This window comes from Mya arenaria, chromosome 4 (assembly GCF_026914265.1).
Source record: "Mya arenaria isolate MELC-2E11 chromosome 4, ASM2691426v1".
NCBI lineage: Eukaryota > Metazoa > Mollusca > Bivalvia > Myida > Myidae > Mya > Mya arenaria.
The window spans coordinates 10,884,827-10,909,184 of NC_069125.1; the positions used below are offsets into that span (position 1 = coordinate 10,884,827).

Below are 24,358 nucleotides of genomic sequence, written 5' to 3' on the forward strand. Positions count from 1 at the left end.
AAAAAATGTAATCTAAGGTGTGCCAGAAAAAAATATCAATCATGTGTTTCCGTTCCGGATAGAAAAATCCGACCCTCGGGCACGCTGCGTGGCCGGTAACTCGGCAAGCCTCGTTACCTGGCAACGCAGGTGGCCTCGGGTCGGATTTTTCTATCCGGAACGGAAACGCATGACAGATATTATTATTATTTGGCTATGGACAAAACATTCAACATATTCATGTACATATAAAGTAGGCCTTGTTGGGAATGTCGTGAATGATGCTTAGAGCATAAAATCTTTTATCACGTACATCGGTACCAATATTTCAATGTTGAATATGAAACAAATTTAATCCGCCCTTTCCCCCAGGAAAAAAACCCGCTTCAAATGTGTCATTTTTCACCCAAAATCGAGGGTCTTATTATATGCCAGAAATTGTTCTCTGTGTCTTGCATAAAGTGAAGGAAAAAACTCGGTACAATCGTATAAAGTCGTCATCGGAATCTATTGCTCATAAATGTTTGAAATTATGTCAGAAAGTGCAAAAAAAACCTTAACTTTACAATTGAAAATTAAATGTTTTTAAAGATAATTAATAAGAAAATCTGAGTAATTAGTATCCTTTAATATGTCACTGTTAAGAATCAAGTTTATTAAAGTAAATTGATGAAATTATTGAAACTACAATAATCGCCGTCAAGAAATCTTCTAGCGGGTTTAAGACGTCTACATAAGTTGCCCGTTTTATGGCATTGTATTTCTGGCAACCATAACAAAGAACGTCACAGCCGAAATGACCAGCCATGTAAGCGTTATAATGAATGCAATTTGGTCAAACATGGCGCTGACGTCGCTCCACGTTACATTTTCCGTGACGTCATCTGTCCGTGACGTTGCCCATTTCTCAGTTGGCGGTTCTGCAACCGGGTCTTTCTTTGAAGCGACGCTCCCGGTTAATTGAATCGTAAACGGCTCCTTAACGACGATCGGGCTAGCGCGCCGTTTGTACAGCGGTGGTTTTTCTGGAACGACGTCAGACGTTTCTTCCGGTGGCTTGATCTGTTCAACGTCTGTTTGCTTTTTCCTCTTCCAACAAGGACAATGAAACGACGTAACCATCTGTTTTAGCCATCTTGGCACCGGTCGGCTTTCAGGGCGGTGAAAGATGTACAGACTGTAAATGGTTACCATCATAATGAGCGCACTCATGACCAGATTGGTCAGCAGGAAGTAGCAGATGGTCGACATTGGCTGGGACGTTTTCGGCAGGTTGTCGTTAACCAAGGTAAGAAAGACGGCGATCGCTAGAAGAACGGTGATTGCGTAGGAAACACGTTCGCCGGAATTTGGCGGTAAGTAGAATACCAGGACGTTTAGGAGACCCATAAAAAGAATTGGCAATATAACGTTTACGATAACAAACGTCGGGCGACGTCGCAACTTTAGAACAACGGCGAAGAATGGAAAAGTGTCGGCAATTAGTCCCGTGGCCGTCTCCGTTTTGTCAAGAGCCCATTCCCCATTTTCAGTAAAGAAGTTCAGGAGAACCTCGTTCTCGGGGGTAATAAAGTAAATCTCGTTCCCAAACATCCCATACGGAATAAACATTATCTTGCATTCCTGGGTATCAAACGGATAGTACCTGACGTCAATTTGACACGTCGTAGAAATGACGTCACCGGGACTGAAGTTCGCTATTCCGTTGTAATAGTACCTGACCTTAACCCATTTATGGTGATACCCGAGCGCTACCATGGATTCTACAGGGTGGGCAACGACTATATCCGGTTTCCAAACACTGTCTATGGGCGCGTTCAAAACGTATTTTCCGCCGTATAGAAAAGGGTTCCACATCATGCGAGGCTCAAACCAAGACATGTACAGGATGCCGACCACTGAAAGTTTCCCTATTATCTCGTCCATTTCTAGAAGAGAGACGAGATCGAACGATACGTTTACGTACGTGGGATGGGACTGGTTGACGGCGGGCCGGACGTTCTTATTGAAACCGGAAGTGAGCGTCTCTAGAAGGTTCTGTGCGTCCTGCATTGTTTGTGCAGCGGCAGGACCCATACATATGCATACCAGATAAATCAGCGTTACAATCGGCTTGGGATCCATGTTGTACTGAAACAAAAATATTTTAGGTTAGAAAATTGAAACTTTGTTAAGCGCTGTGTCAGTTCCAGTCCACAGTTCTGGCGACACCTGGCGATATGCGGCGGTCGTACGCCACAATGGTTGCGATGTGACTGAGAAGCTATGGACAATGTTTAAACGAGTGCTCCACGATCTCTTTATGATAATTTTGGGACATAAGACGTTTCATGAGGGTGTACGGCAAAACACGAGTGGCGGACCCAGAAATCCTATGTGTGTGTGTGGGGGGGGGGGGGGGGGGGCACAACCCTCAAACCCCCTCAAAACCTATTTCACTCAGGTATTGAAATGAAACGTTCAAAATCGTTGATGCATTTCAATCCATCGTCATACAAGAATACTAGTATACATCTTATAAACTTAAAATTGGACATAGTTGGAAAAATATATACTATGTATAGATATATCGGGATGCCACTGAGATGGTAACTAGAATGTGCGGGGATACATTTCACGTTAAGAATTTTATAAAGGAAAGTTGTTACTTAGGAAACCTGGAGAACTGTTAACTCTCAGAGATATTTATTACTACATAGAGTGTCTATAAGTGAATACCGTTGTAATACCGCCTACTTGTTACTTTCTTAAGCATGGCATACCAAATTAAAATTGTGTGAGAAAGGTTTCAATGATAAATTATGAATGAAAGCAAAACATAACTTTACACAACTGAAAAATGTGTGCCACTACATTTGTCTAACCATTTAGTATATACCCATTAAGTTATACATTTGTTAATGATTATAATACTTAACAGAACGTTGTTTTTTTCATACTTAACTGATCTATTATTTTTCAAAATATCCGACGATTGGTTTCCAGTGATAGCTATTAATCTGACCAGTATTGAAATAAAACGGCGGATATTTTAAAATTTACTACAATAATATTGTCAAACGGTATCAAATATTACAATTATTAATTACTTTCATTAGTAAAACCCTTCTAATTGAAATTTCAATTTGCTGTTTAAGTTTATAAACATCTTACCTTGTTTAAGTGTTTGCTGTTTCTGTTACAAATAAAATCGAGTACAGACTACAAATGTACCCTCTAGTACTCATTTGTACAGTAATTATGACAAGAGATCTTTCACGTCGAGTTTTATATTTGCATTCGCTGAATAATTAATGTCGTAGTTCTGTGGTCGTATTTCTGTGTTCACAAAAAATTGAAAATTCCGTCCAAATATCTCATTTGAAAGAAGTGTTCTAATATTATCGATATATTTCGATTGATTTAATAAATAATGAGTTTTCATTACTAACTGCCCATTTGTAATTATCCAAACGGGATCGCTTTAAATTGGTCACATTCAGAATAGAAAATAATTATTATAGACACTCATCCTTAGAGAGAAAAGTATTATATATTTCCGGACGATTAATAACTCGTTGGTCTACTGAGGAATAAGCCACCTCCCTAGGGTCCCTGTGATAAATTATCTAAATGTGTTGCATCGAATTTTTAACCTAAAACTTATATGGATTTGACCATAAGACTCCCATCAATGTCATGATCCCACGGGGCGCCACTATATACATACCTGCTCGACGCACAACTCCAGCACTGACGGTGCTTCCGTTAAATGGAGGTGTGCGTCTCCCGGTGATGAAGCAAGCGGATAACCTCGGACATGAAGGGCATTATTTGTTTCCGGACGTTTAATAACACACTGGTCGTCTGAGGAATCAACCACCTTTTTGGGGCTCCTGTAATTAATGATTTTAACGTGTTGTGTCAAACTTTTAACATAACACTTATAGATTTGACCATAAGAATCACATCAATGTATGTTCCACGGGGCACCACCATATAAATACCTGCTCGACGCACAACACCAGCACTGACGGTGCTACCGTCAATTGTATGTATGCGTCTTTCGGCAATTGAAGTACGCGTGCATTTTGACAACATCTAATTTTGTAGATTTATTGTTGTTGTTTTTTTGTTGTTGTTTTTTCATTCTCATATATTTAGCCATATTATGTTGCCAAAACTCCTAGCTCTTAATTCCACTTTAAATTGAACGAAGAACCTATTAACAAAGCTTTTTAAGTCAGCTCATATTGTAAAAAATGTGTGCACAATTGGTTACAAAATATGGTTTCTTGAAATCATCTAACTATTACTTTAGAAAGTTTATTATTATGAGCTATTTATGTACGAATATTGGATCAAACACGTACAATATAAGCCTAATGGCCAAAAATGAACCCAAATCTTAATTTCAAAATACGCGCCTTCTGACTGTCAAGCGCTGTTTTTACAACGGGAATATTTTTCAGTGACCAGTCAATATGTAAACAAAATATGCAGAAACGTTGATGTATCTGAAACTATTCCAAAATTTGGGGTATGTATACTGACTTTACTTCAGGATTATACTTACATGCTATAAAATAAACACTTAACAAAAGTTAATTTATATTCTTATTGAAATTTGCATACAGGAAGCAAAATAATGCACGTGATTTCAAAACGAAAGTAGAATAAATCTAACAATAATTATGAATTAAAGATCACATGAGGATCTAATAACACTTCATGTACAACTCTCATGTGACAGCTTTTCATTCATAACTTTCATAATAGATTAAGGTAAGATATCAGTAAGATTATGAGATCGTTAGATGGTGAATATCTTTATAAATATATTGATAAAATTACATTTGTAAACAAAATGAATGAGTCATTATCCTTAATATATTTTTAATCAGTACGGTTAATCATTATTATTGACATCCGTTCCCTTTTTCCTAATCAAATTAGGATAGTAAAACTATGTTTACAGATATTTACTAAGTACAAATATATACATGAGTGTCAAAGTTTGCGGATTTATTGCTGAATGGATGTAACGTATATTACAATAATTTAAAATATACTCATAGCATGCATTTTCTGCATGTTTTTGTCAAATGCAAGCAGTGTTTTTATGTTAATCTTCTTTGTTAAACATAAGTTTTCATTGTGCATTGTGACAAGACTGAAAATGCAGGACATTATTAAACAATACAGGTTCAATTTCCATGTGATGACTAATAGACAATGATATCAGACCCCAACCGTCGGACTCAAAGATAAAGAGATGGCTGGTTTATAAAAGAGCCCTCTTACAGGTTTGGGTTGCAGTATTTATACCATACTTTTACAGTGTTAGAATGAATAGTAAACACTTGACTTAAAAAAGTACATTTTTTATTTGAAACATTTCTACTGTATTTATTACTGCTTTAATAATATAGTTTATTTTGTTTGTTTTTCAAATATCTTAAATTTGTGTTGCTGTCTATATGGAGATATATAGAATACCTTTAGACAATATGAACAACAAAACATGCCAGGTAAACTGATAAATCACATTTAGTGGTCAACATTATATTTTGTCCAATGAGAAGGTATTACACTTTAAATTTGCCGATACATTTTTCAGTAAATTAGCAGTCAGCCGTTATTGGTTGTAATCAGGAAAGGCGGCAAATATAAACATAATCAGTTGGTAGTTTACACAATATCATGGAGACCACTTAAGTGCAATTGGACACATTGTTACACGTTTTCTGTTGTAACTACATATCTAGTATTTATGTATTAAAATAGTTTACTTTTTTTTTCAAAACCTCATCATTATGATGTTGATATACTTCCATTTTTTTGGTTTTGTATTTTTTTTTTTCATTTTTTCTAAATTTGTGAAAATTGAAATTCATGGATATTCTAGCAAAATTATATAATCATATAATGTATCTTGATTGATATCAGTGTATGTTACACAAGTATTGTATTTAATAGTATGATGTTCATTGTATATTATATATTGCTCAATAAATGAAATATCCAGAAAAAAACCCAACTTAAATGTTCATTTTTAAAGTGACACTCTTGTTCAAAGTCAATACATACACATGTATAACAAACAAAAATTTTGAGTGAACTACTTACTTAATAATGCATTTATGGAAACTACTAATAACTGATAACAATAGTGTAACCACGTATTCATTAGCTAAAAACGCAAAAATATTAAATGATTCATTATGATTGGTGAGTGCTAAAAGATTTACCGTGATCTACTATCGTCGCATAAGGAAGAAATACCGTGTTTTCTGCACCTTTCTTTCAAAACAAACTCAGTATCCTTCATAAAAACCATTCTTTTGGACATGTATTCATCCCTTTTGGTGTAATGAAACAATTGTATTAATTTTGGTAAATCTGTTTAGGGAGTAAGAGTGCATCTTTAATTATTTAGCCATGACTTTAAAAACACATTTTTAATTTTACTTTAAATTAATTACAATGGTTTCGATGTTATGTGCACAGGGGTCAGAAACGAAATATTTTTATTTTTTCCTGTTTCAACTTATTTAATTTTACAACGGTTGTGAAACAAGCTATTGCAACTTATATTAATCACTCTCGTTGGCACGATGTTGCGCGAGAGTGTGGTCTTGTGTTGTGGGGGAAACCGAAGTACCCGGAAAAATCCACTTGTCCGGCTTGGTGACCACTAACCAAACTCACATGCGCCCAGGGCGGGAATCGAACCCGAACCTTGGTGAGAAGCGAGTGCGCTAACCTCTGCGCTAATCGGACAAACTACATTTATATATTAAGCTAAACTTATTTCATTCTGACCTCTGTGATCATGTGGGATCACAAGACATTTGATAGTGTGTTTTTTTAACATTCCATAGTATCATACGAATAACTTAGACGGATGATGAAAGTATTACCTAAAAACATCGTTAACTTTCGTTTTCATTATGATGACATTAAGTAGTTTAGTTGGAAAATTATAAGTCACTTGATCTTGAAATCCACGACGTTATGTGGGATCACAAGACATTGACAGGTTATTTTAACATTCTTTAGTATCATATGAATAACTTAGTCGGATAATGAAAGAATTACAAGAGACATCGTTAACTTTCGTTTTCATTATGATGACATTAAGTGGTTAGTTGGAAAAACATAAGTCACTTGATCTTGAAAGCTTGGAAAATCCACGACGTTATGTCTTGCTATATATAGAATCATTACATGAAGATGTTGAATCATTGATTGAGTGATTGTATGTTGGTGCTTCATAGAGTTGTAAGATTGTGTGTTAACTGTTTAACCAAATTAAATCTAATACGCTTGAACAGGTAAGCGTTTATTTAATGTAGTTTTTAACTCATCGCGTTGTCGCAAATGGTTAAATTAAAATATTATTTTTTTTATTAAGTTTTCCCTTATGTAGTTATACGAAGAATAACGTTTGTAGAAGAAAAAAAATAAACTTATAAAGATCATGAAGATTTAAATATTCATGCATTATTTATACTATATACTATTTATACGTCATAGTGAGTATCGACACAGTTTCCGGCGGAAGTTACGTCATCGCTCCGCCATGTATTGTCAGGGAACGAGTATAAGAATCTGTGCTAGTGCGTCACACTTTTTGAAATTTATTTTCATACCTTCAAACATTATAAAGATCTCGTCGTACTTCCGTTGGAAGTGACTTTGAAGCAAACAGCCATGTTTACACATTTGTCAGGGTATAGGTTACCTGCCCCTGTGTCTAATACTCCACTAAAATCACTTTTTACATTTTCATACTTTCAGAATATTGAACCCCAGCGAACATCAGCATTACCTTCGCTTAAAGTTACATAAGCGTCCCGTAATGTGTTGTGAGCTCCATTTTTTAAATCATTGTACACTATTTCACACTTCTAGAATAGCGAAGCTCAGCCTCCAGTCCGCCGGAAGTTACGTCAGAGTCCTGTCATGTGTTGTCAGGGAATGAGTTACCTGCCGTTGCGTTTGGTAGTTTACACTTTGTTAATTCGTTTTTAATTGTTTACGTTTTCAGCATAGTGAATCTCAGCCTGCCTTCCCTCGGAAATTTCGTCAGCGTCCCGCCATGTTGTGTCAGGGTATGAGTTACCTGCCGTTGTGTCTGGTACTTCTAACGGTTGCTACTTTCATTACGACATACATCATAGCCATCTATAACGGTGATGTCTCGCCAAACTTTCCATATATAAGGTAAGGACCTTTATACCAAACCTTTAAACCATATTGTTAACAATTATGTTTAAATGTTAGTCAGTTCGTTGCTTAAAAAAAGTATATACTGCTGGACCAAAACATAGCGCTTTTCTATAAACAACTCAAGACTTAAACACACAGCGGCCAGACGGTTACAGCCGTCAGAGGTGCACAACAGTCAGATGGACACAACAGTCAGACGGTCACAGCAGTCAGACGAACACAACAGCCGGACGGGACACAGCAGTCAGACGGGACACAGCAGTCAGACGAACACAACTGTCAGATGGACACAACAGTCAGACGGTCACAGCAGTCAGACGAACACAACAGTCGGACGGGACACAGCAGTCAGACGGGACACAGCAGTCAGACGAACACAACAGTCAGACGGACACAACAGTCAGACGGACATAGCAGTCAGACGAACACAACAGACGGACGGGACACAGCAGTCAGACGGGACACAGCAGTCAGACGAACACAACAGTCCGACGGTCACAGCAGTCAGACGAACACAACAGTCGGACGGGACACAGCAGTCAGACGAACACAACAGTCAGACGGACACAACAGTCCGACGGTCACAGCAGTCAGACGAACACAACAGTCAGACGGGTCACAGCAGTCAGATGAACACAACAGTCAGAAGGTCTCAACAGTCCGACGGTCACAGCAGTCAGACGAACACAACAGTCAGACGGGTCACAGCAGTCAGACGAACACAACAGTCAGAAGGTCTCAACAGTCCGACGGTCACAGCAGTCAGACGAACACAACAGTCGGACGGGACACAGCAGCCAGACGAGACACAGCAGTCAGACGGGACACAGCAGTCAGACGGACACAACAGTCAGAAGCTCACAGCAGTCAGACGGACACAACAGTCGGACGGACACAACAGTCAGACGGACACAACAGTCAGAAGGTCACAGCTGTCAGACGGACACAACAGTCAGACGGACACAACAGTCAGACGGACACAACAGTCAGAAGGTCACAGCAGTCAGACGGACACAACAGTCAGAAGGTCACAGCAGTCAGACGGGACACAACAGTCAGACGAGACACAACAATCAGACGGACGCAACAGTCAGACGGGACACAACAGTCAGACGGACACAACAATCAGACGAGACACAACAGTCAGACGGACACAACAGTCAGACGGGACACAGCAGTCAGACGAGACACAACAGTCAGACGGACACAACAGTCAGACGGGACACAGCAGTCAGACGGACACAACAGTCAGACGGACACAACAGTCAGACGGGACACAACAGTCCGACGGTCACAGCAGTCAGACGAACACAACAGTCAGACGGGACACAACAGTCAGACGGGACACAGCAGTCAGACGGACACAACAGTCAGACGGGACACAACAGTCAGACGGGACACAACAGTCAGAAAGTCACAGCAGTCAGACGGACACAGCCGTCAGAAGGTCACAGCAGTCAGACGGACACAACAGTCAGAAGGTCACAGCAGTCAGACGGTCACAGCAGTCAGACGAACACAACAGTCAGAAGGTCACAGCAGTCAGACGGACACAACAGTCAGAAGGTCACAGCAGTCAGACGGACACAACAGTCAGACGGACACTCAGACGAACACAGCAGTCAGACGGACACAACAGTCAGAAGGTCACAGCAGTCAGACGGGACACAACAGTCAGACGAGACACAACAGTCAGACGGACGCAACAGTCAGACGGGACACAACAGTCAGACGGACACAGCAGTCAGACGGACACATCAGTCCGACGGTCACAGCAGTCAGACGAACACAACAGTCAGACGGGACACAACAGTCAGACGGGACACAGCAGTCAGACGGACACAACAGTCAGAAGGTCACAGCAGTCAGACGGGACACAACAGTCAGACGGACACAACAGTCAGAAGGTCACAGCAGTCAGACGGACACAGCAGTCAGAAGGTCACAGCAGTTAGACGGACACAACAGTCAGAAGGTCACAGCAGTCAGACGGTCACAGCAGTCAGACGAACACAACAGTCAGAAGGTCACAGCAGTCAGACGGACACAACAGTCAGAAGGTCACAGCAGTCAGACGGACACAACAGTCAGACGGACACTAAGACGAACACAGCAGTCAGACGGACACAACAGTCAGAAGGTCACAGCAGTCAGACGGACACAGCAGTCAGACGAACACAACAGCCAGAAGGTCACAGCAGTCAGACGAACACAACAGTCAGACGGGACACAACAGTCAGACGGACACCACAACAGTCAGACGGACACAGCCGTCAGAAGGACACAGTCGTCAGAAGGTCACAGCAGTCAGGCGGACACAGCAGTCAGGCAGACACAGCAGTCCGACGGACACAACAGTCAGACGGACATAGCAGTCAGACGGACAAAGCAGTAAGGCGGACACAGTGGTAAGACGGGAACAGTGGTAAGACGGGGACAGCAGTCAGACGGACACAACAGTCAGACGGACACCACAGTCAGACGGACACAACACGGACACAACAGTCAGACGGACACAGGTGTCAGACGGACACAACAGTCAGACGGACACAGCAGTCAGACGGACACCACAGTCAGACGGACACAGCTGTCAGACGGACACAACAGTCAGACTGACACAGCAGTCAGACGAACACAGCAGTCAGTCGGACATAGCAGTCAGGCGGACATAGCAGTCAGACGGACAAAGCAGTTAGGCGGATACAGTTGTCAGGAGGACACAGTGGTCAGACGGACACAGCAGTCAAGCGGATACAGCAGTCAGGCGGATACAACAGTCAGACTGACACAGCAGTCAGACGAACACAGCAGTCAGTCGGACATAGCAGTCAGGCGGACATAGCAGTCAGACGGACAAAGCAGTTAGGCGGATACAGTTGTCAGGAGGACACAGTGGTCAGACGGACACAGCAGTCAGGCGGATACAGCAGTCAGGCGGATACAACAGTCAGACGGACAAAACAGTCAGACATACACAGCATTCAGACATACACAGCATTTAGACATACACACCAGTCAACCGCCAACTAGGCAGTATATATTTTTCATGATGATTCTCTGCAAGCAAATGTAAACTAATTATTTTTATCTTGTTGATGTTTTCAGCGATACTGGGACTAAGCCGCCAGAGAGTTGTATATTCTCCCAGTTTCTGAATATTTGCGCAGCACTTTGTAAGCATTTTATGTAACTTTTTCTTAATTATAAGGTAGAGGAATTTCAGACATATTTAACTTTGATACATGGACATTCTGTCTCAAAGAATGTGACAATTTTCAGCGTTAAAGAATTTTTTTCTGCGGTTGAGAATCGGTATATCTTTGCATGCGCAGTTTTCTTTATTCCGCTAGTAAATATGTTTAGTTTTGCCATTTTCTTGAATAAGAGTGTTGTGTAACTTTCCAACAATGTACAAATAAGTGAAATGATCTAATAGAAAATAGTGTAAATTTTGTAAATGAACCCCCTCGGCTGCAGGTCTGTGTACGATATACGTGCGTTACAAGCTGGTGGAGGCTATCAGCGGCCATGAAGATCAGAACATACACCGCCTGAACCAGGTGGGCCTCGGGATTGGCGTCCTAACATCGCTCGGGCTCAGTCTGGTCGCCAACTTCCAGGTGAGGCAAACTAAATGATTGTGATCTTCCTTACTATTTGGTAGAATGGTTAATTTCTGTGCCTGTGAAAAGAAAAAAAAATACGGTACGCCTCAAGTTTGGCTTCAACGTCGGTGTGGGATAGTTGGGGACTGTGTCCCGTTTTAATAAAGACGGAAAGGCTATACCGCCTGAACCAGGTGTGCCTCGGGATTGGCGTCCTAACATCGCTCGGGCTCAGTCTGGTCGCCAACTTTCAGGTGAGGCAAACTTAAGGTGGTATGTAAGCTAATTTATACTCGCATTTGGGCCTTGCTCATTTGGCGAGTGCCCCGATAAGATTGTTAATCATTTTAGGTTTTTTGAACATAGTGCAAAGACAGAATGTTACCCTGGTTAGAGCTACCATGGTTCTTTAACGTGCATCGGTGTATGGCACTGTTACACGGGACCCCCATTTAACGTCCCTCCCGGAAGACGATTAGTATTTTAGTGGTGCGGCGGGGAATAGAACCTGCGACTTTGGATTGGCAGTCAAGTTTGTTATCACTAGATTACGGATATGCCACTTAATAAATTAGTGTTATCATCTTTATATTAGGTCGGGTCTGTGTCTTTGTAATGAGGCTGCTTTACTTAAGGTGTTCGACCACTGATATAGTAGTCATTTTATTTTGCAATTGATCACAATTTCGGCTTCATTGTCGTGGTGGGTAAGTGGGGCCTGTGCCCCGTGTCAATAAAGATCGTAAGGCGACTAAAAATTAATTGCTAGATTTTTTTATCCCCGCCCACCCCCTCTCTTTTCGCCGACCCTGCTCTCTCACAGTTTGAACGTGTTAACATTTTTTTTCATTTTTTGTCGCGGAACGCACCAATTTTTGCGAAAATCCATTGAAAACAGTTTTATATGACTCCTGACAAAAAACTAGATCGCAGATTTTCATATTTAATTTCAAAAATTGATGTTTTATGCATTTTTCTTAACCCGTTAGTAACGGTTTAAGCCATAACACAATAATTTTCGAACGGAAATATGAAAATCTACGATCTGAGTTTTTGTCAGCAATCTTATATCATTGGTTTGCAAATATTTATACAAAAAATTGCCCTTTCCAAGACAAAAAATAAAAAAGTTGTAAAAACGGTAAATCTGTGAGAGTGCAGCTTTATTAAATGTATTGACTCAAATAAAAATGTTGAACTGCGGTGTGTATTTGCGCATCGGTGAGGTATTGTCCGGGAACGATGTTTATTCATACCTACGCTGTCGATGTATAGCATTCATATGTGAAAAAGGAGAATTGTTACGATCGTCTAGAAACACATATATATGGTCCCTTATGCAATAAGAAAGAACAAGGACATATATTCAAAAGTGAAACCGTAAAAAAAATGTCACCCCGTCCCCATTTAAAAAATCGGATTCAAATCTAACAAGTGATCATACTGGCTTAAGGCTTCCAGTCGTAACCGTTTTGGGCTTAAACTGCCTTTTAATAAAAGAAATATCGAAAGGACATTTACCGCATAGTTTCTGCGGTGAACCTGAGCACTCTGTTAGCAGCGTAAGGCTTACGAGGAAGATATTATTGAAATGGAGCACTTAAGTACTTGAACGGAAACCTTCTCACCGACATTATATTATAGTTCTTGTTCTTGTTCTATATAAGTTGATATTAAAGTTGCACTCTCACAGATTGTCATTTTTGACATTTTTGACGCTTTTCAAGTTACATTCGAACACCGTTGGCTCGAACTCGCTTGGCTCGAATTCCTCGTTGGCTTGAACTTGATGTAAAGGACCAATTTTTTTATACTGATGGTCAACAATGCCGCTTGGTTCGAACTTTTCGAGGCTCGGGGTAATTTCGCCGATCCCTGGGAATTCGGGCCAACGGGTTTGACTGTAGTTGTCTCAGAATTGGCTTATTTGGTTTTGATTTAGTCATATAAGATTATTCACAATAGGTCAGATCTCAAATGTTTGAAAAACTGCCGAAAATTTTTATTTTTCTTAAAGCGTTAGTAACGCTTTTAGCCATAAAACATCAATTTACCAACATAAATATGATAAACTGTGATCTGATTTTTTCAGAAGTCTTATATCACTGATTTTCAGACATTTTTGCCAAAATTGGGTCAGTAATGACATTTTTTTTTAAAAATTGTCAAATGACCAATCTGTGAGAGTGCAGCTTTAATTTAACTCACTTGCCTGGAATTGAACTGAGAAGTATTGAGTTGGCTTACAGGCGCAAGTCACATAATAAAAAATCGGCCTATATATATGTTTATTAAGATATCTTATTATAGAATATAGCCCATATAGAACATTAAAAAAATTGTGTCAAGTACCTGTGCTTACACTCATTGCGTAAGCCAGACAACCACAGAGTAAGCAAATATTTACCGCGCTAAATGTTTAATCAGCGTATTCAAATTTGCTCCTGAGACGTTTACTAGAAAAGTTAAACACGCATTTTATACACAGAGTGTTTTAATAAACTTATATGGTACGTACTTTACTTAGAAAGTAAGTTGTCTGAACGAAATCCTGCAATAAATTTATTGACAAGCCAGTATGGTGTGACTTTTGTTATTAGGTTTAAAGATGTCAACTAATGTAGATCAGTTTTCGTACCCTACTTTACTTTTTTAATCTGGTTTGGGAAACAGACTTTGTTTGTTTTGGACCCGGACAACAGGAGAACAGGAGTTTTTCTCCAACCTTTGGAAATGGGGCTTAGACATTAAAATTGTTAAAACAGCGACAAAATGCCTAAAATTGCAGTTCAAGATTACTACTGAATCAGGAATGAGAACTTTTAACTTCAGAATATTGTACGGTTGTCAAGTTTGTTTTAAAAAAAAATCAAAAACTTTGGAAACCATTTCAAAAACTTTGGACACACCTTCAAAGGGGGTCTTAGCCTCTATACCCTGCTTAGGGCATGACTCTCTCATGCTCAAAAAGACCCCCAGCTTTTTTTATTTAGGGTGACAATTATCAGCTGTTAAAAAAAACCTGGGGAACGTGTTAGGCCCTTTATCCTTACGGGATGTTTCAAGAATGATCTTCGACTTTTTTAGTCGTAAAATGAAATTATCATAGTGTGATACAACTTATTTTTATCATTTTGCTACATTTGAATGAATTCAACTTTAGCCAGTATTAGAAATGAGCACAAAATTTAGGAAATCAAAAAATGTCAATGTGTTGCCATTTGCATAGGTTTATACAGTTTTATAATCATTGAAAGTACGACTAAAATCCTTTATGGAAACGGTCACTTTGATCAAATTTGTATAGAATCTTACTTGACTTCCCAATGAATACAAAAAAAACTTAATGAGCCTTTGGCAAGTTTCATATTTTGTCCATAACGAGTTTCATATCTCTGTGGGATTAAATTAAACCAATAAAAAATAAAGGCTATCTTTATCACACGACACATTTCGTCACTTAAAGCTGCACTCTCACAGATATACCATTTTTACAACATTTTTATTTAAAGAGCAACTTTTTCATATTTCCGTTCAAAAATTAATGTTTTATGGCTTAAACCGTTAATAACGGTTTAAGAAAAATGCACAAAACATCAGCTTTTGAACTTAATATAAAAATATGCGATCTAATTTTTTGTCAGCTTTCTTATATAACTGATTTCCGTGGACTTTCTCAAACAATGGCTCGTTCCAAGACAAAAAATAAAAAAAAAAGTTGTCAAAACGTTCAATCTGTGAGAGTGCAGCTTTAAAATGAAAATTGTTTATTTTTAACGGTTAAAGGTGTGACGCTACATTAGTATGGAGAAAAGATTATTTTTTATCGACAGAATATTGGCACGTGGAATACGGTCAAATTATGCTTGCAGAATTATTATGTGCGCTTACAGAAATACGTATCGATTGCATTGCACTAGAAACAAGCAAGCGCGTTTGATCAAAACATATACATAGTTAATTGTTAAGGATTAAAAAAAATAACATTACAAACATTGAGAATATGAATCGGGCCTATTAAATTTCGATATTGAAACAGTCAGATATCCTGGAAGGTTTCGATGTGTCTGCCTAGCAGGTCTTTTGTACCTGCATCGAGCGATTTCCTTATTTGAACGTTTATCATCTGTTCAAGAAAATGTTTATGACACTGCGGAACGCCTTAAATGGCATTTTTTATTGTTTATCAAACGACTCTGTTCATAATAATTGAATAGTTATATTGAGACCAGAGTATAATTATATTAGTAAACAGTGTCGCTTCTTGACACCGAACTCATTTGAGCTGGTTCTGGTCGATTATATAATTCGGTTAATATCATGACCTTGATGAGGTTGCTGTCGTGAGCATAAAAACAAATTTATGTTTTTAGCCCGATTATGACGAAAGAGGATAGATTATAATATTACCATCAGGTCCGTTTAGCTTAAAATATCACTCTCGGTTCTGTTTAGCTAATAATATCACTCTCGGTTCCGTTTAGCTTATAGTATCACTCTCGGTTCCGTTTAGCTTATAATTTTAGCTAATAGTATCACTCTCGGTTCCGTTTAGCTTATGATATCACTCTCGGTCCGTTTAGCTTATGATATCACTCTCGGGTCCGTTTAGCTTATGATATCACTCTCGGTTCCGTTTAGCTTATGATATCACTCTCGGTTCTGTTTAGCTTATGATATCACTCTCGGTTCCGTTAAGCTTATGATATCACTCTCGGTCCGTTTAGCTTATGATATCACTCTCGGTCCGTTTAGCTTATGATATCACTCTCGGGTCCGTTTAGCTTATAATATCACTCTCGGGTCCGTTTAGCTAATGATATCACCTTCGGGTCCGTTTAGCTTATGATATCACCCTCGGGTCCGTTTAGCTTATAATATCACTCTCGGGTCCGTTTAGCTTATAATATCACTCTCGGTCCGTTTAGCTTATAATATCACCCTCGGGTCCGTTTAGCTTATGATATCACCCTCGGGTCCGTTTAGCTTATGATATCACCCTCGGCTCCGTTTAGCTTATAATATCACTCTCGGGTCCGTTTAGCTTATAATATCACCCTCGGTTCCGTTTAGCTTGTAATATCACTCTCGGGTCCGTTTTATGGGAATAAAGCAGTACCGTGTGCTTTTAAAGAAGCCATGAGCAGTACCCCTGGTGGGGATCAAACCCACAACCTCTTGGGTGAGAGCTAGACACCTTTACCACTAGACCACTCTCACCCTGCTGGGGTAATAACCCACAACCCCTTGGGTGAGAGGCAGGTACCTTAACCACTTGACCACTCTCATCCTGGTGGGGATCTAATCCATTACCTCCTGGGTGAGAGCCAGACACCTTAACCACTAGACCACTCTCACCGTGGCTGGGATCTAATCCATAACCTCCTGGGTGAGAGGCAGACACTTTAATCATTAGACCACTCTCATCCTGGTGGAGATCTAATCCATAACCTCCTGGGTGAGAGGCAGACACCTTAACCACTAGACCACTCTCACCCTGGTGGGGATTAAACCCACAGCCTCTTGGCTGAGAGGTGGTCACCTTAACCACTAGACCACTCTCACCCTGATGGGGATCTAATCCATAACCTCCTGGGTGAGAGGCAGACAACTCTCACCTTTCTTAGGGTATATCTGGCTATTCAAACCCTTTTTAAGATATTCATGTCAAACTGTACACATGTTCCCTGTGACATGATAAACATGTGCAGCAACTAGCTAGTCCCATTACTCTGGCTTTAATAATGGTCATGTTGTGTCCCTTGTTCGACTGACAAGCATTCGAACATTGACATCCATTTAGTTTAAACTTAAATATTTACAACGATTGTGATACAGGCTTTTACAACATTGAATTAATCACTCTCGATGACACGATTTTACGCGAGAGTGTATTCTTGTGATGTGGGGGAAACCGGAGTCCCCGGAGAAAGCACACTTGTTCGGCATGGCCACAAACCAAACTCACATGCACCCAGGCCGGGAATCGAATCCGGGTCCCCTAGGTGAGAAGTGAGTACTCTAACCACTGCGCTAACCGGACTGCCGTTAAATAACACGGCAATGAATGTTTTCAAAAGAGTTTCCGCATTTCTTAGTAACAACATTATTATAAATGAAAAATATAAATATAGTAGATATTGTTCATTTATGATGTTACATTGTCTGTGTTTCAGGAGACGGAAGTAGAACCGGTGCACGTGACGGGTGCGGCACTGGTGTTCGGGGTAGGGGTGGTGTATGCGGCCCTCCAGACGGCCCTCTCATACAAAATGCACCCAGACTATAGCGGCATCTATGTAGCCCGGGTGCGCCTCGCTCTAACCTTTGCCTCCTTCATCGTTATGGCAACCAGTATCCTTTTTGAAGCCCACAGTTACCTGGCGCTCTCAGTATCTCCGGAGCCTACAGCCTATAATGCGTTTAGACCGTCACTTCATTTGTATGAAATTATTATTTTTTGTGGGTTTTTATGTAAATATTTTTAACTTAAGATTAAGTTGTTCTCATAAAATAATAATGTGAAATTGTAAAGCTTATGAGACGTAAGTAAAGGGATATAAAATATTCCACAATCAATTAAACAGTTTGGTTGACGTTACCGGACCTAAAAGAAAAAAAAATCCAAAGTGTTAAAGGTCATTAAAAAATGTAGCGCGACCCCCCCCCCCCCAAAAAAAAAAAAAAAAAAATAAAAAAAGACAACCCTCCTACCCACAAGTACAGAAGTGGGGTTTGTTATGTATACAAACAATTTATGAATTGTGTTTTTTTTAATTCAAGTTAAAAACTTAAAACACACATTAAAGACTATTGACGATTTAGTTTATAAAATATTTTGTCACCGTTATAATCGGTTGATCCTATTCAGTTGTAAAGATATTACGAAGCACCTTTTACTTTTTACTTAATGACGAAGTTGTTTTTGAATGCATAGGTTATTTGAATAGACTAGTTGTTTAACAAAAGGCTCTATACTCTTTTATGCAGAAGATGATTACGTATGCACGGAATGCTCGAAAGACTTTAATAAGTATTATACATGAGCGATTCGATATCTTTTCATTATTTTTAACTTTCGTATAATGCCGAATGCCTCGATCACTGTTTAGAAACTGTTTTTGGTCACAGCAAATCATTATGGAAGGGCATTAAGAATAACGTCCATCGTTATCTTACACTATTTAAAAATGTTTGCATCCCTTAACTCTGTCACAGCAGTTACAAGCGCCGTGATATCACGACAGTCTCATCCCAAGGATAAACTCCACTGGAAACCGGATGAACCCGTAAGTCTAACAAACCCTACGGTAGTAATGCAATATAGAATTTTGCGCTTGATAGTGTCGCCTGTCAGAAGCGACCAATGTTGTGGAACCCAATTCGCTACCAATTTTCGGACATAAATTTTATTGAAATAAAAAGTAAACTTTGACGATTTTATGGGGAAGGGCGCCGGTTGCGCCCCCACCGCCACCCCCCGGATCCTTTAATGTAATTGGGAAAGCAGTGCGCAATTACAATTATTAAGAATTGAAGAAAACAGTATATTTGTAAAAGCCAATTTCAATATTGTTTAATTTTCTTTAAGGTTTGGTATAGTCAATTTCAATCTTAGGTAATTTTCTTCCAGAGTCTGCAAAGTCAATGTCAATGTTGTTTCATTTCATGGCAGGGCTGCAGGTATAATCAATTTTAATGTTGTTTAATTTCATGGCAGGGTTGCAGGTATAGTTAATTTCAATATTGTTCAATTTCATGGCAGGGTTGCAGGTATAGTCAATTTCAATATTGTTTAACTTCATGGCAGGTTGCAGTTATAGTCAATTTCAATGTTGTTTAATTTTCCTTCAGGGGTACGTTCCGCACATAATCAGCACGGCAGGCGAGTGGATCACGGCGATAGTGTTTCTGATGTACTTCCTCACGTTTGTACGAGACTTCATGAAACTGAGGATTGAGGTCAAGCCGCGGTTGTTTGTACGGCATCTGGACGAACCAGCGCTATTCCCCGACGAGAACACAAGACTGCTAGCATAGTATTGACAACAGAGCAAAACACGCCACAATTTGGTGCACATCTAGTTTGGTGCACATACTTTGGTGCGCATCTTTTTATGATTCACTGCAATGATCAACTAAGATTTGGTTTTTAATAGTTTTGTTATACACGTAACACATGTTCAGCCCTGTAATGTTTGTTTGTTACTTTTTTATGAATTGCCATGAAACTTAATTCACATGTTTTTTACTTGGTTGAACGTGTTTCTTCATTTACTAAAGATGATTTTCGAAGTAAATATAGCAATATTTAGTCTTTTAGTGTAATAATATACAGCTATATGGTATGTCGTTCTCAACTGAGTGGCGGGACAAGATGACTGGAACCATTTTCTCGAGAGTTCATCAGCGTAACAAATTAAGCCAAATTTCTGACTAAATCATGAATTTGCTTAATAAAAATTAGTTTATCGTGATGACAATAGAGATAATTTTCTTAAAAAAGTCTTAAACTTCTAAATAATGTAAATCTAACACCAATCATACTTAAACAAAAACAATGAGCTTAGCTTAATCCTGTTGCTGTTACAGGACTAAAGATGTTTCGTGAAAGTGTGGCATGTGATGCAATGAACCATACTTGATGAATTACACTTAATTGTTATGACATATAACATTCCTCAATCTTAATGTTAACAGTTCTTCCTTATGCCACGTATAATGATGATATTGTTTTTGTATTATTGTACTTTTTTTAAACTGGTATACTATTGTGTTTATTGATGGTATGTGCAAAACTAGTCCCAATTATTAACGACTGTATCGTACGATCACTTCTTCGAATCAGATTCATTGAGTCAGAATCCCCGAGAAAAAACGGAACTAATGTTAACAATGTAGAGGTAAAACAAAGATTTCTGTTTGATTTTCCAGCGAAACTTTCAAATAAGATTGTTATGATACCGGAATATACAACGGTACCAGCTGGGATGTTTTGGCCACCCTGTCAAAATAATTTTTGTCCACCTAGTTTTACATGTATTCGGATGTTTTGTCCATGGGATGTTTTGTCTTGCTCCCTAATATCAAACCGAAAGTTTGGATCCTACGATAATCTGTCCTGCCTTCGTTGTAATATTGCCACTGTGTTTGGATATGTATTGTGATCTTTGAATTTACCCACGCCCCTATTCAAATATTCATTGTGTTATGTGAATTAACCACGCCCCTATTTAGATAATAATTGTGCTACATGAATTAACCACGCCCCTATCCGAATATTCATTGTGTTATGTGAAATAACCACGCCCCTATTCAGATAAGCATTGTGCTATGTGAATTAACCGCGCCCCTATTCAGATAGTCATTGGGTTATGTGAATTAACCACGCCCCTATTCAGATATTCATTGTGTTATGTAAATTTACCACGCCCCAATTTCAGATGATCATTACGTTATGTGAATTAACCATGCCCATATTTAGATAATCATTGTGTTATGTGAATTAACCACGTCCTTATTTTGATAGTCATTGTGTTATGTGAATGAACAACGTCCCTATTCAGACAGTTATTGTGTTATGCTGAAAAGTGCCACCAAATGCATTTTTTAAATGTTAAATTATACCATTAACATGTTTTATGTATTAATATTATTTTTAATGATTCTGTTTGATATATCGAGGGCTTAGCACAAGATTGTTGTAACGCATTCCATTTTGATAATCAGCTACAACTGTCATGTATAACGCCCTTGATATGTATCTGTAACTTTGAATGCGTATTTCTGACATTATTTATGTACTTTAATACCCAGTTCTGACATCATTTGTGTTCTTTCAATGCTTATTTTTACATCATTTGTGAAGTGTCAATGCGTATTTCTGACTTAAGTTATGTACTTTTAATGCCCATTTCTGACATCATTTTGCCTTTTTTTAACATCATTTGTGAAATTTAAATGCACATTTCTGACATCGTTTTTGCACTTGCAATGCACATCATTGACATTATTTCTGAGTTATGAACAGTGAATTTAGCATTTTTTTGTATTCCTGACATGGTCTTTTATTGTGTTCATTTCTATAATAAAACCACAGCAGGACACTCAGATCTGAGATCTGATAGACAGCAGACGGCAATAAAGATTAAGATCAGTACACAGAAGTTGTGTACTACAATTAATGACCACACCAAACACAACCACACACCGGGGACATCTTAGGTAAGGCCTATCCCCGCTATTTTCCGCGCGAAAACATAGCGGCCGCATTCACCCGGCACTGTGAGGCCACCTGGAAGGTAAAAAACACGGGCCATTTCCCCCGCTATCCCCGGTATATTACTGGACCTTTGGGCGTGGTTACAATTGACTGGCGCATAATAAGTATTGTTCTTGTCTGTTATCAAAAATCAGATCTCAGATCAATAGTTGTTGATCATTTAATGCATAACCGGTACAGTTCTGTATCTTTGAACCCGGACATAAATGGCATTCAACCAACATACAATTTACATGGAATTCGGCACCTTTGCTGTGACACCAGAGGAATTAACAGAATATACATAGCTGGGGATTTACAAGTCAGACAAAAATGAAATAGAATAGGCCAACAAAGTATGTGTAACGCATCTCATTTGCCTTTCATGATAAACTGGTGCTGTATATGGTCAAACCATTTCCATCACAAAATACTTTTGAGATGATGTATCTGTACCTTTTGCTGTTTTTTTTTATATTACAGATATTGTGATAATTGTTTGTGTGGATGTTTTTATTGTAGATTTGCTGCTCGGCCTTCTTAATGTCTTAATCATTTAACAGTTCGGATTTTTAATAAATGTGTAAAGGCTAAAAAGTCTGCAAACCGGCTGATGTCTGGCCATCGTATGATATAACGTTTTTTTGTATTATGCTTTCTAAAGTAGACCTTTTGTTTCTACCTCAATTTATTGGCTGATAAATAATTAATTTTAGGAGTGTTTATTTTCTATTATCATTTTAACGACAAACGAATATGCGTTTTTTTCATATATATTTAATAATTATCGGCAACTAATGTTACATCATTTTGAGAACTTTTTGAAAAAGGGAATCGTGGCTCTTTTGAAACATTTTGTCTCCTGGGTCGGTATGCAAAAAAAATGTCTTAGTTTTAACTTATGTTGTTTTCCTAAAAATTTCCATAGTTTAATTTAAAGAAAGTACATGTGTTTTTGTCATATAATGTCCCGCCAAAACTTGCTATGTCGAAGTCGTTGGGAGTTCGAGAAACCCGACAAACAACTATACATGTTTAACTAAACCGTACACATTAAAAATAAAGTTCGAACCAGAATATCAAGATAACAGAGTTCGACATATCGAGTTTCGACTGTATATACACTTATTAAGTTTACATAACTGACGACCAACTAGATATTGAACTCAGGAAAATGACTTAAGTTAGGAAATGCAATAAGGTGTTATATGGAATCTTGACGTACATAATATTCTAACAAGTAAACATTTTACCATTTTTTGCATTGAAACAAATAATATTGTGTTGTTAACCATGTTGCTTCTAGCGCTAGTATTAATTTCATCCTATTCTCATCGTTTACCGATTCAAATACTTCTGTTGTGCTTATGTCGAAGTTTTTGCATTAAAAGCAATCTCGTAAAAAAGTTATTTTTCTGTATTGACTTGACTCAGAAATCTTAACGATCCCTGCAAAACACAGTTTAACGAGTTAAGCTATCATAATTACTTCCGGGCCTTAAACCTAAAACAGTCACTTTTCCCGCTAGTCTGCTGTCTATAAGTCAAACCTGTTGGGTGTGTAAGCTTATTTATACTCGCCTTCTGGGCAAGGCCCATTCGGTGAGTGCTCCGATTGTAAAATCCACAGTACCACTTGCAGAACTTTGGTCAAATATGGCCCAATTTTTATTTTTTCTGTAAGGTTTCATATCGTATTGCACAACGGTTTCACATGGCACCGTTGGACCCGTAGTAGCCAATCCCATACCAGCAGTTTTCAAACCATTACAAACAGATGGTGTATTTGTAGACCTAGTATGACATAGGCAGCATCTTTAGTCTTTCGAGTGGTGGAAACGGATGACATCGTTTGATCCGATACATCTGCATTTGCCACTTCGTTAAGTGTTTCTTGGCTAAGAGCCAAATTTACCATGTCGCGCACTCGGCGAATGCTGGGTCGGAATATGATCAAGGAAGAATTCTTTGGCACGAACATCTGCATTTTGCATTGTCTTAGCAACAGGTGAGATAGTTGTTGACATAAAGTCAAAACCAAACCCTGAAAAAGTGTCTCGAATTCAACTGTTTATCATTGATGACATAAATGGTGGCAGTGTTTCTCTCGAATGTGGTAATATTAAAACAAACTCAAAACCAAATACTGCACCGCTGTCTCGAAGTCCATCAGTAACAACTGTTCGCATAATTGGTGGCTGCGTCCCTCTGGAATGGGGTGATAATTGAACAGAATCAAAACCAAATTCTACACCGGCGTTTTGTAGTCCATCGTTAACAACTGATTGCATGGTTGGTT

The 24,358-nt window shown here is 38.8% G+C and overlaps 2 protein-coding genes across 6 annotated transcripts; one reads left to right on the plus strand and one right to left on the minus strand.

The window, feature by feature from the left end:
* Positions 1-687: 687 nt before the first annotated feature.
* On the minus strand, positions 688-6,709 carry LOC128231566 (acetylcholine receptor subunit beta-like). The gene is made up of 4 exons (XM_052944565.1): positions 6,670-6,709; positions 6,210-6,320; positions 3,689-3,854; positions 688-2,109 (listed from the first exon to the last, which is right to left on the minus strand). Coding segments are annotated over exons 1-4 (1,662 nt in total). The 5' UTR covers positions 6,672-6,709; the 3' UTR covers positions 688-726.
* On the plus strand, positions 4,408-22,774 carry LOC128231567 (DNA damage-regulated autophagy modulator protein 2-like). 5 transcript variants are annotated; one of them, XM_052944569.1, is made up of 8 exons: positions 4,725-4,743; positions 5,164-5,264; positions 8,012-8,187; positions 11,299-11,366; positions 11,671-11,813; positions 17,975-18,152; positions 19,017-19,087; positions 19,653-22,774. In XM_052944569.1, exons 3-8 carry the CDS (start codon positions 8,063-8,065, stop codon positions 19,836-19,838), a joined length of 771 nt encoding a protein of 256 aa, XP_052800529.1. In that variant the 5' UTR covers positions 4,725-4,743; positions 5,164-5,264; positions 8,012-8,062; the 3' UTR covers positions 19,839-22,774. The 5 variants fall into 5 exon arrangements, with proteins under 5 accessions (XP_052800530.1, XP_052800531.1, XP_052800529.1 ...); XM_052944570.1 differs by lacking the exons at positions 4,725-4,743; positions 5,164-5,264 and adding an exon at positions 4,408-4,498; XM_052944571.1 differs by lacking the exon at positions 5,164-5,264 and having other exon boundaries at positions 4,639-4,743.
* Positions 22,775-24,358: the final 1,584 nt, after the last annotated feature.

What these genes read in the sequence shown, in the direction of transcription:
- LOC128231566 (XM_052944565.1), bottom strand. An exon ending in TGCGACGATAGTAGATCACG is followed by an intron (nt 3,855 to 6,209) that starts GTAAATCTTTTA and finishes CATTAATTACAG; the next exon opens with GAGCCCCAAAAAGGTGGTTG. An exon ending in TGGAGTTGTGCGTCGAGCAG is followed by an intron (nt 2,110 to 3,688) that starts GTATGTATATAG and finishes TTTTTGTTTCAG; the next exon opens with TACAACATGGATCCCAAGCC.
- LOC128231567 (XM_052944570.1), top strand. Translation starts at nt 8,063, where the DNA reads ATGTTGTGTCAGGGTATGAGTTACCTGCCGTTGTGTCTGGTACTTCTA. An exon ending in CTTCATCGTTATGGCAACCA is followed by an intron (nt 18,153 to 19,016) that starts GTATCCTTTTTG and finishes ACTCTGTCACAG; the next exon opens with CAGTTACAAGCGCCGTGATA. An exon ending in ACTGGAAACCGGATGAACCC is followed by an intron (nt 19,088 to 19,652) that starts GTAAGTCTAACA and finishes ATTTTCCTTCAG; the next exon opens with GGGTACGTTCCGCACATAAT.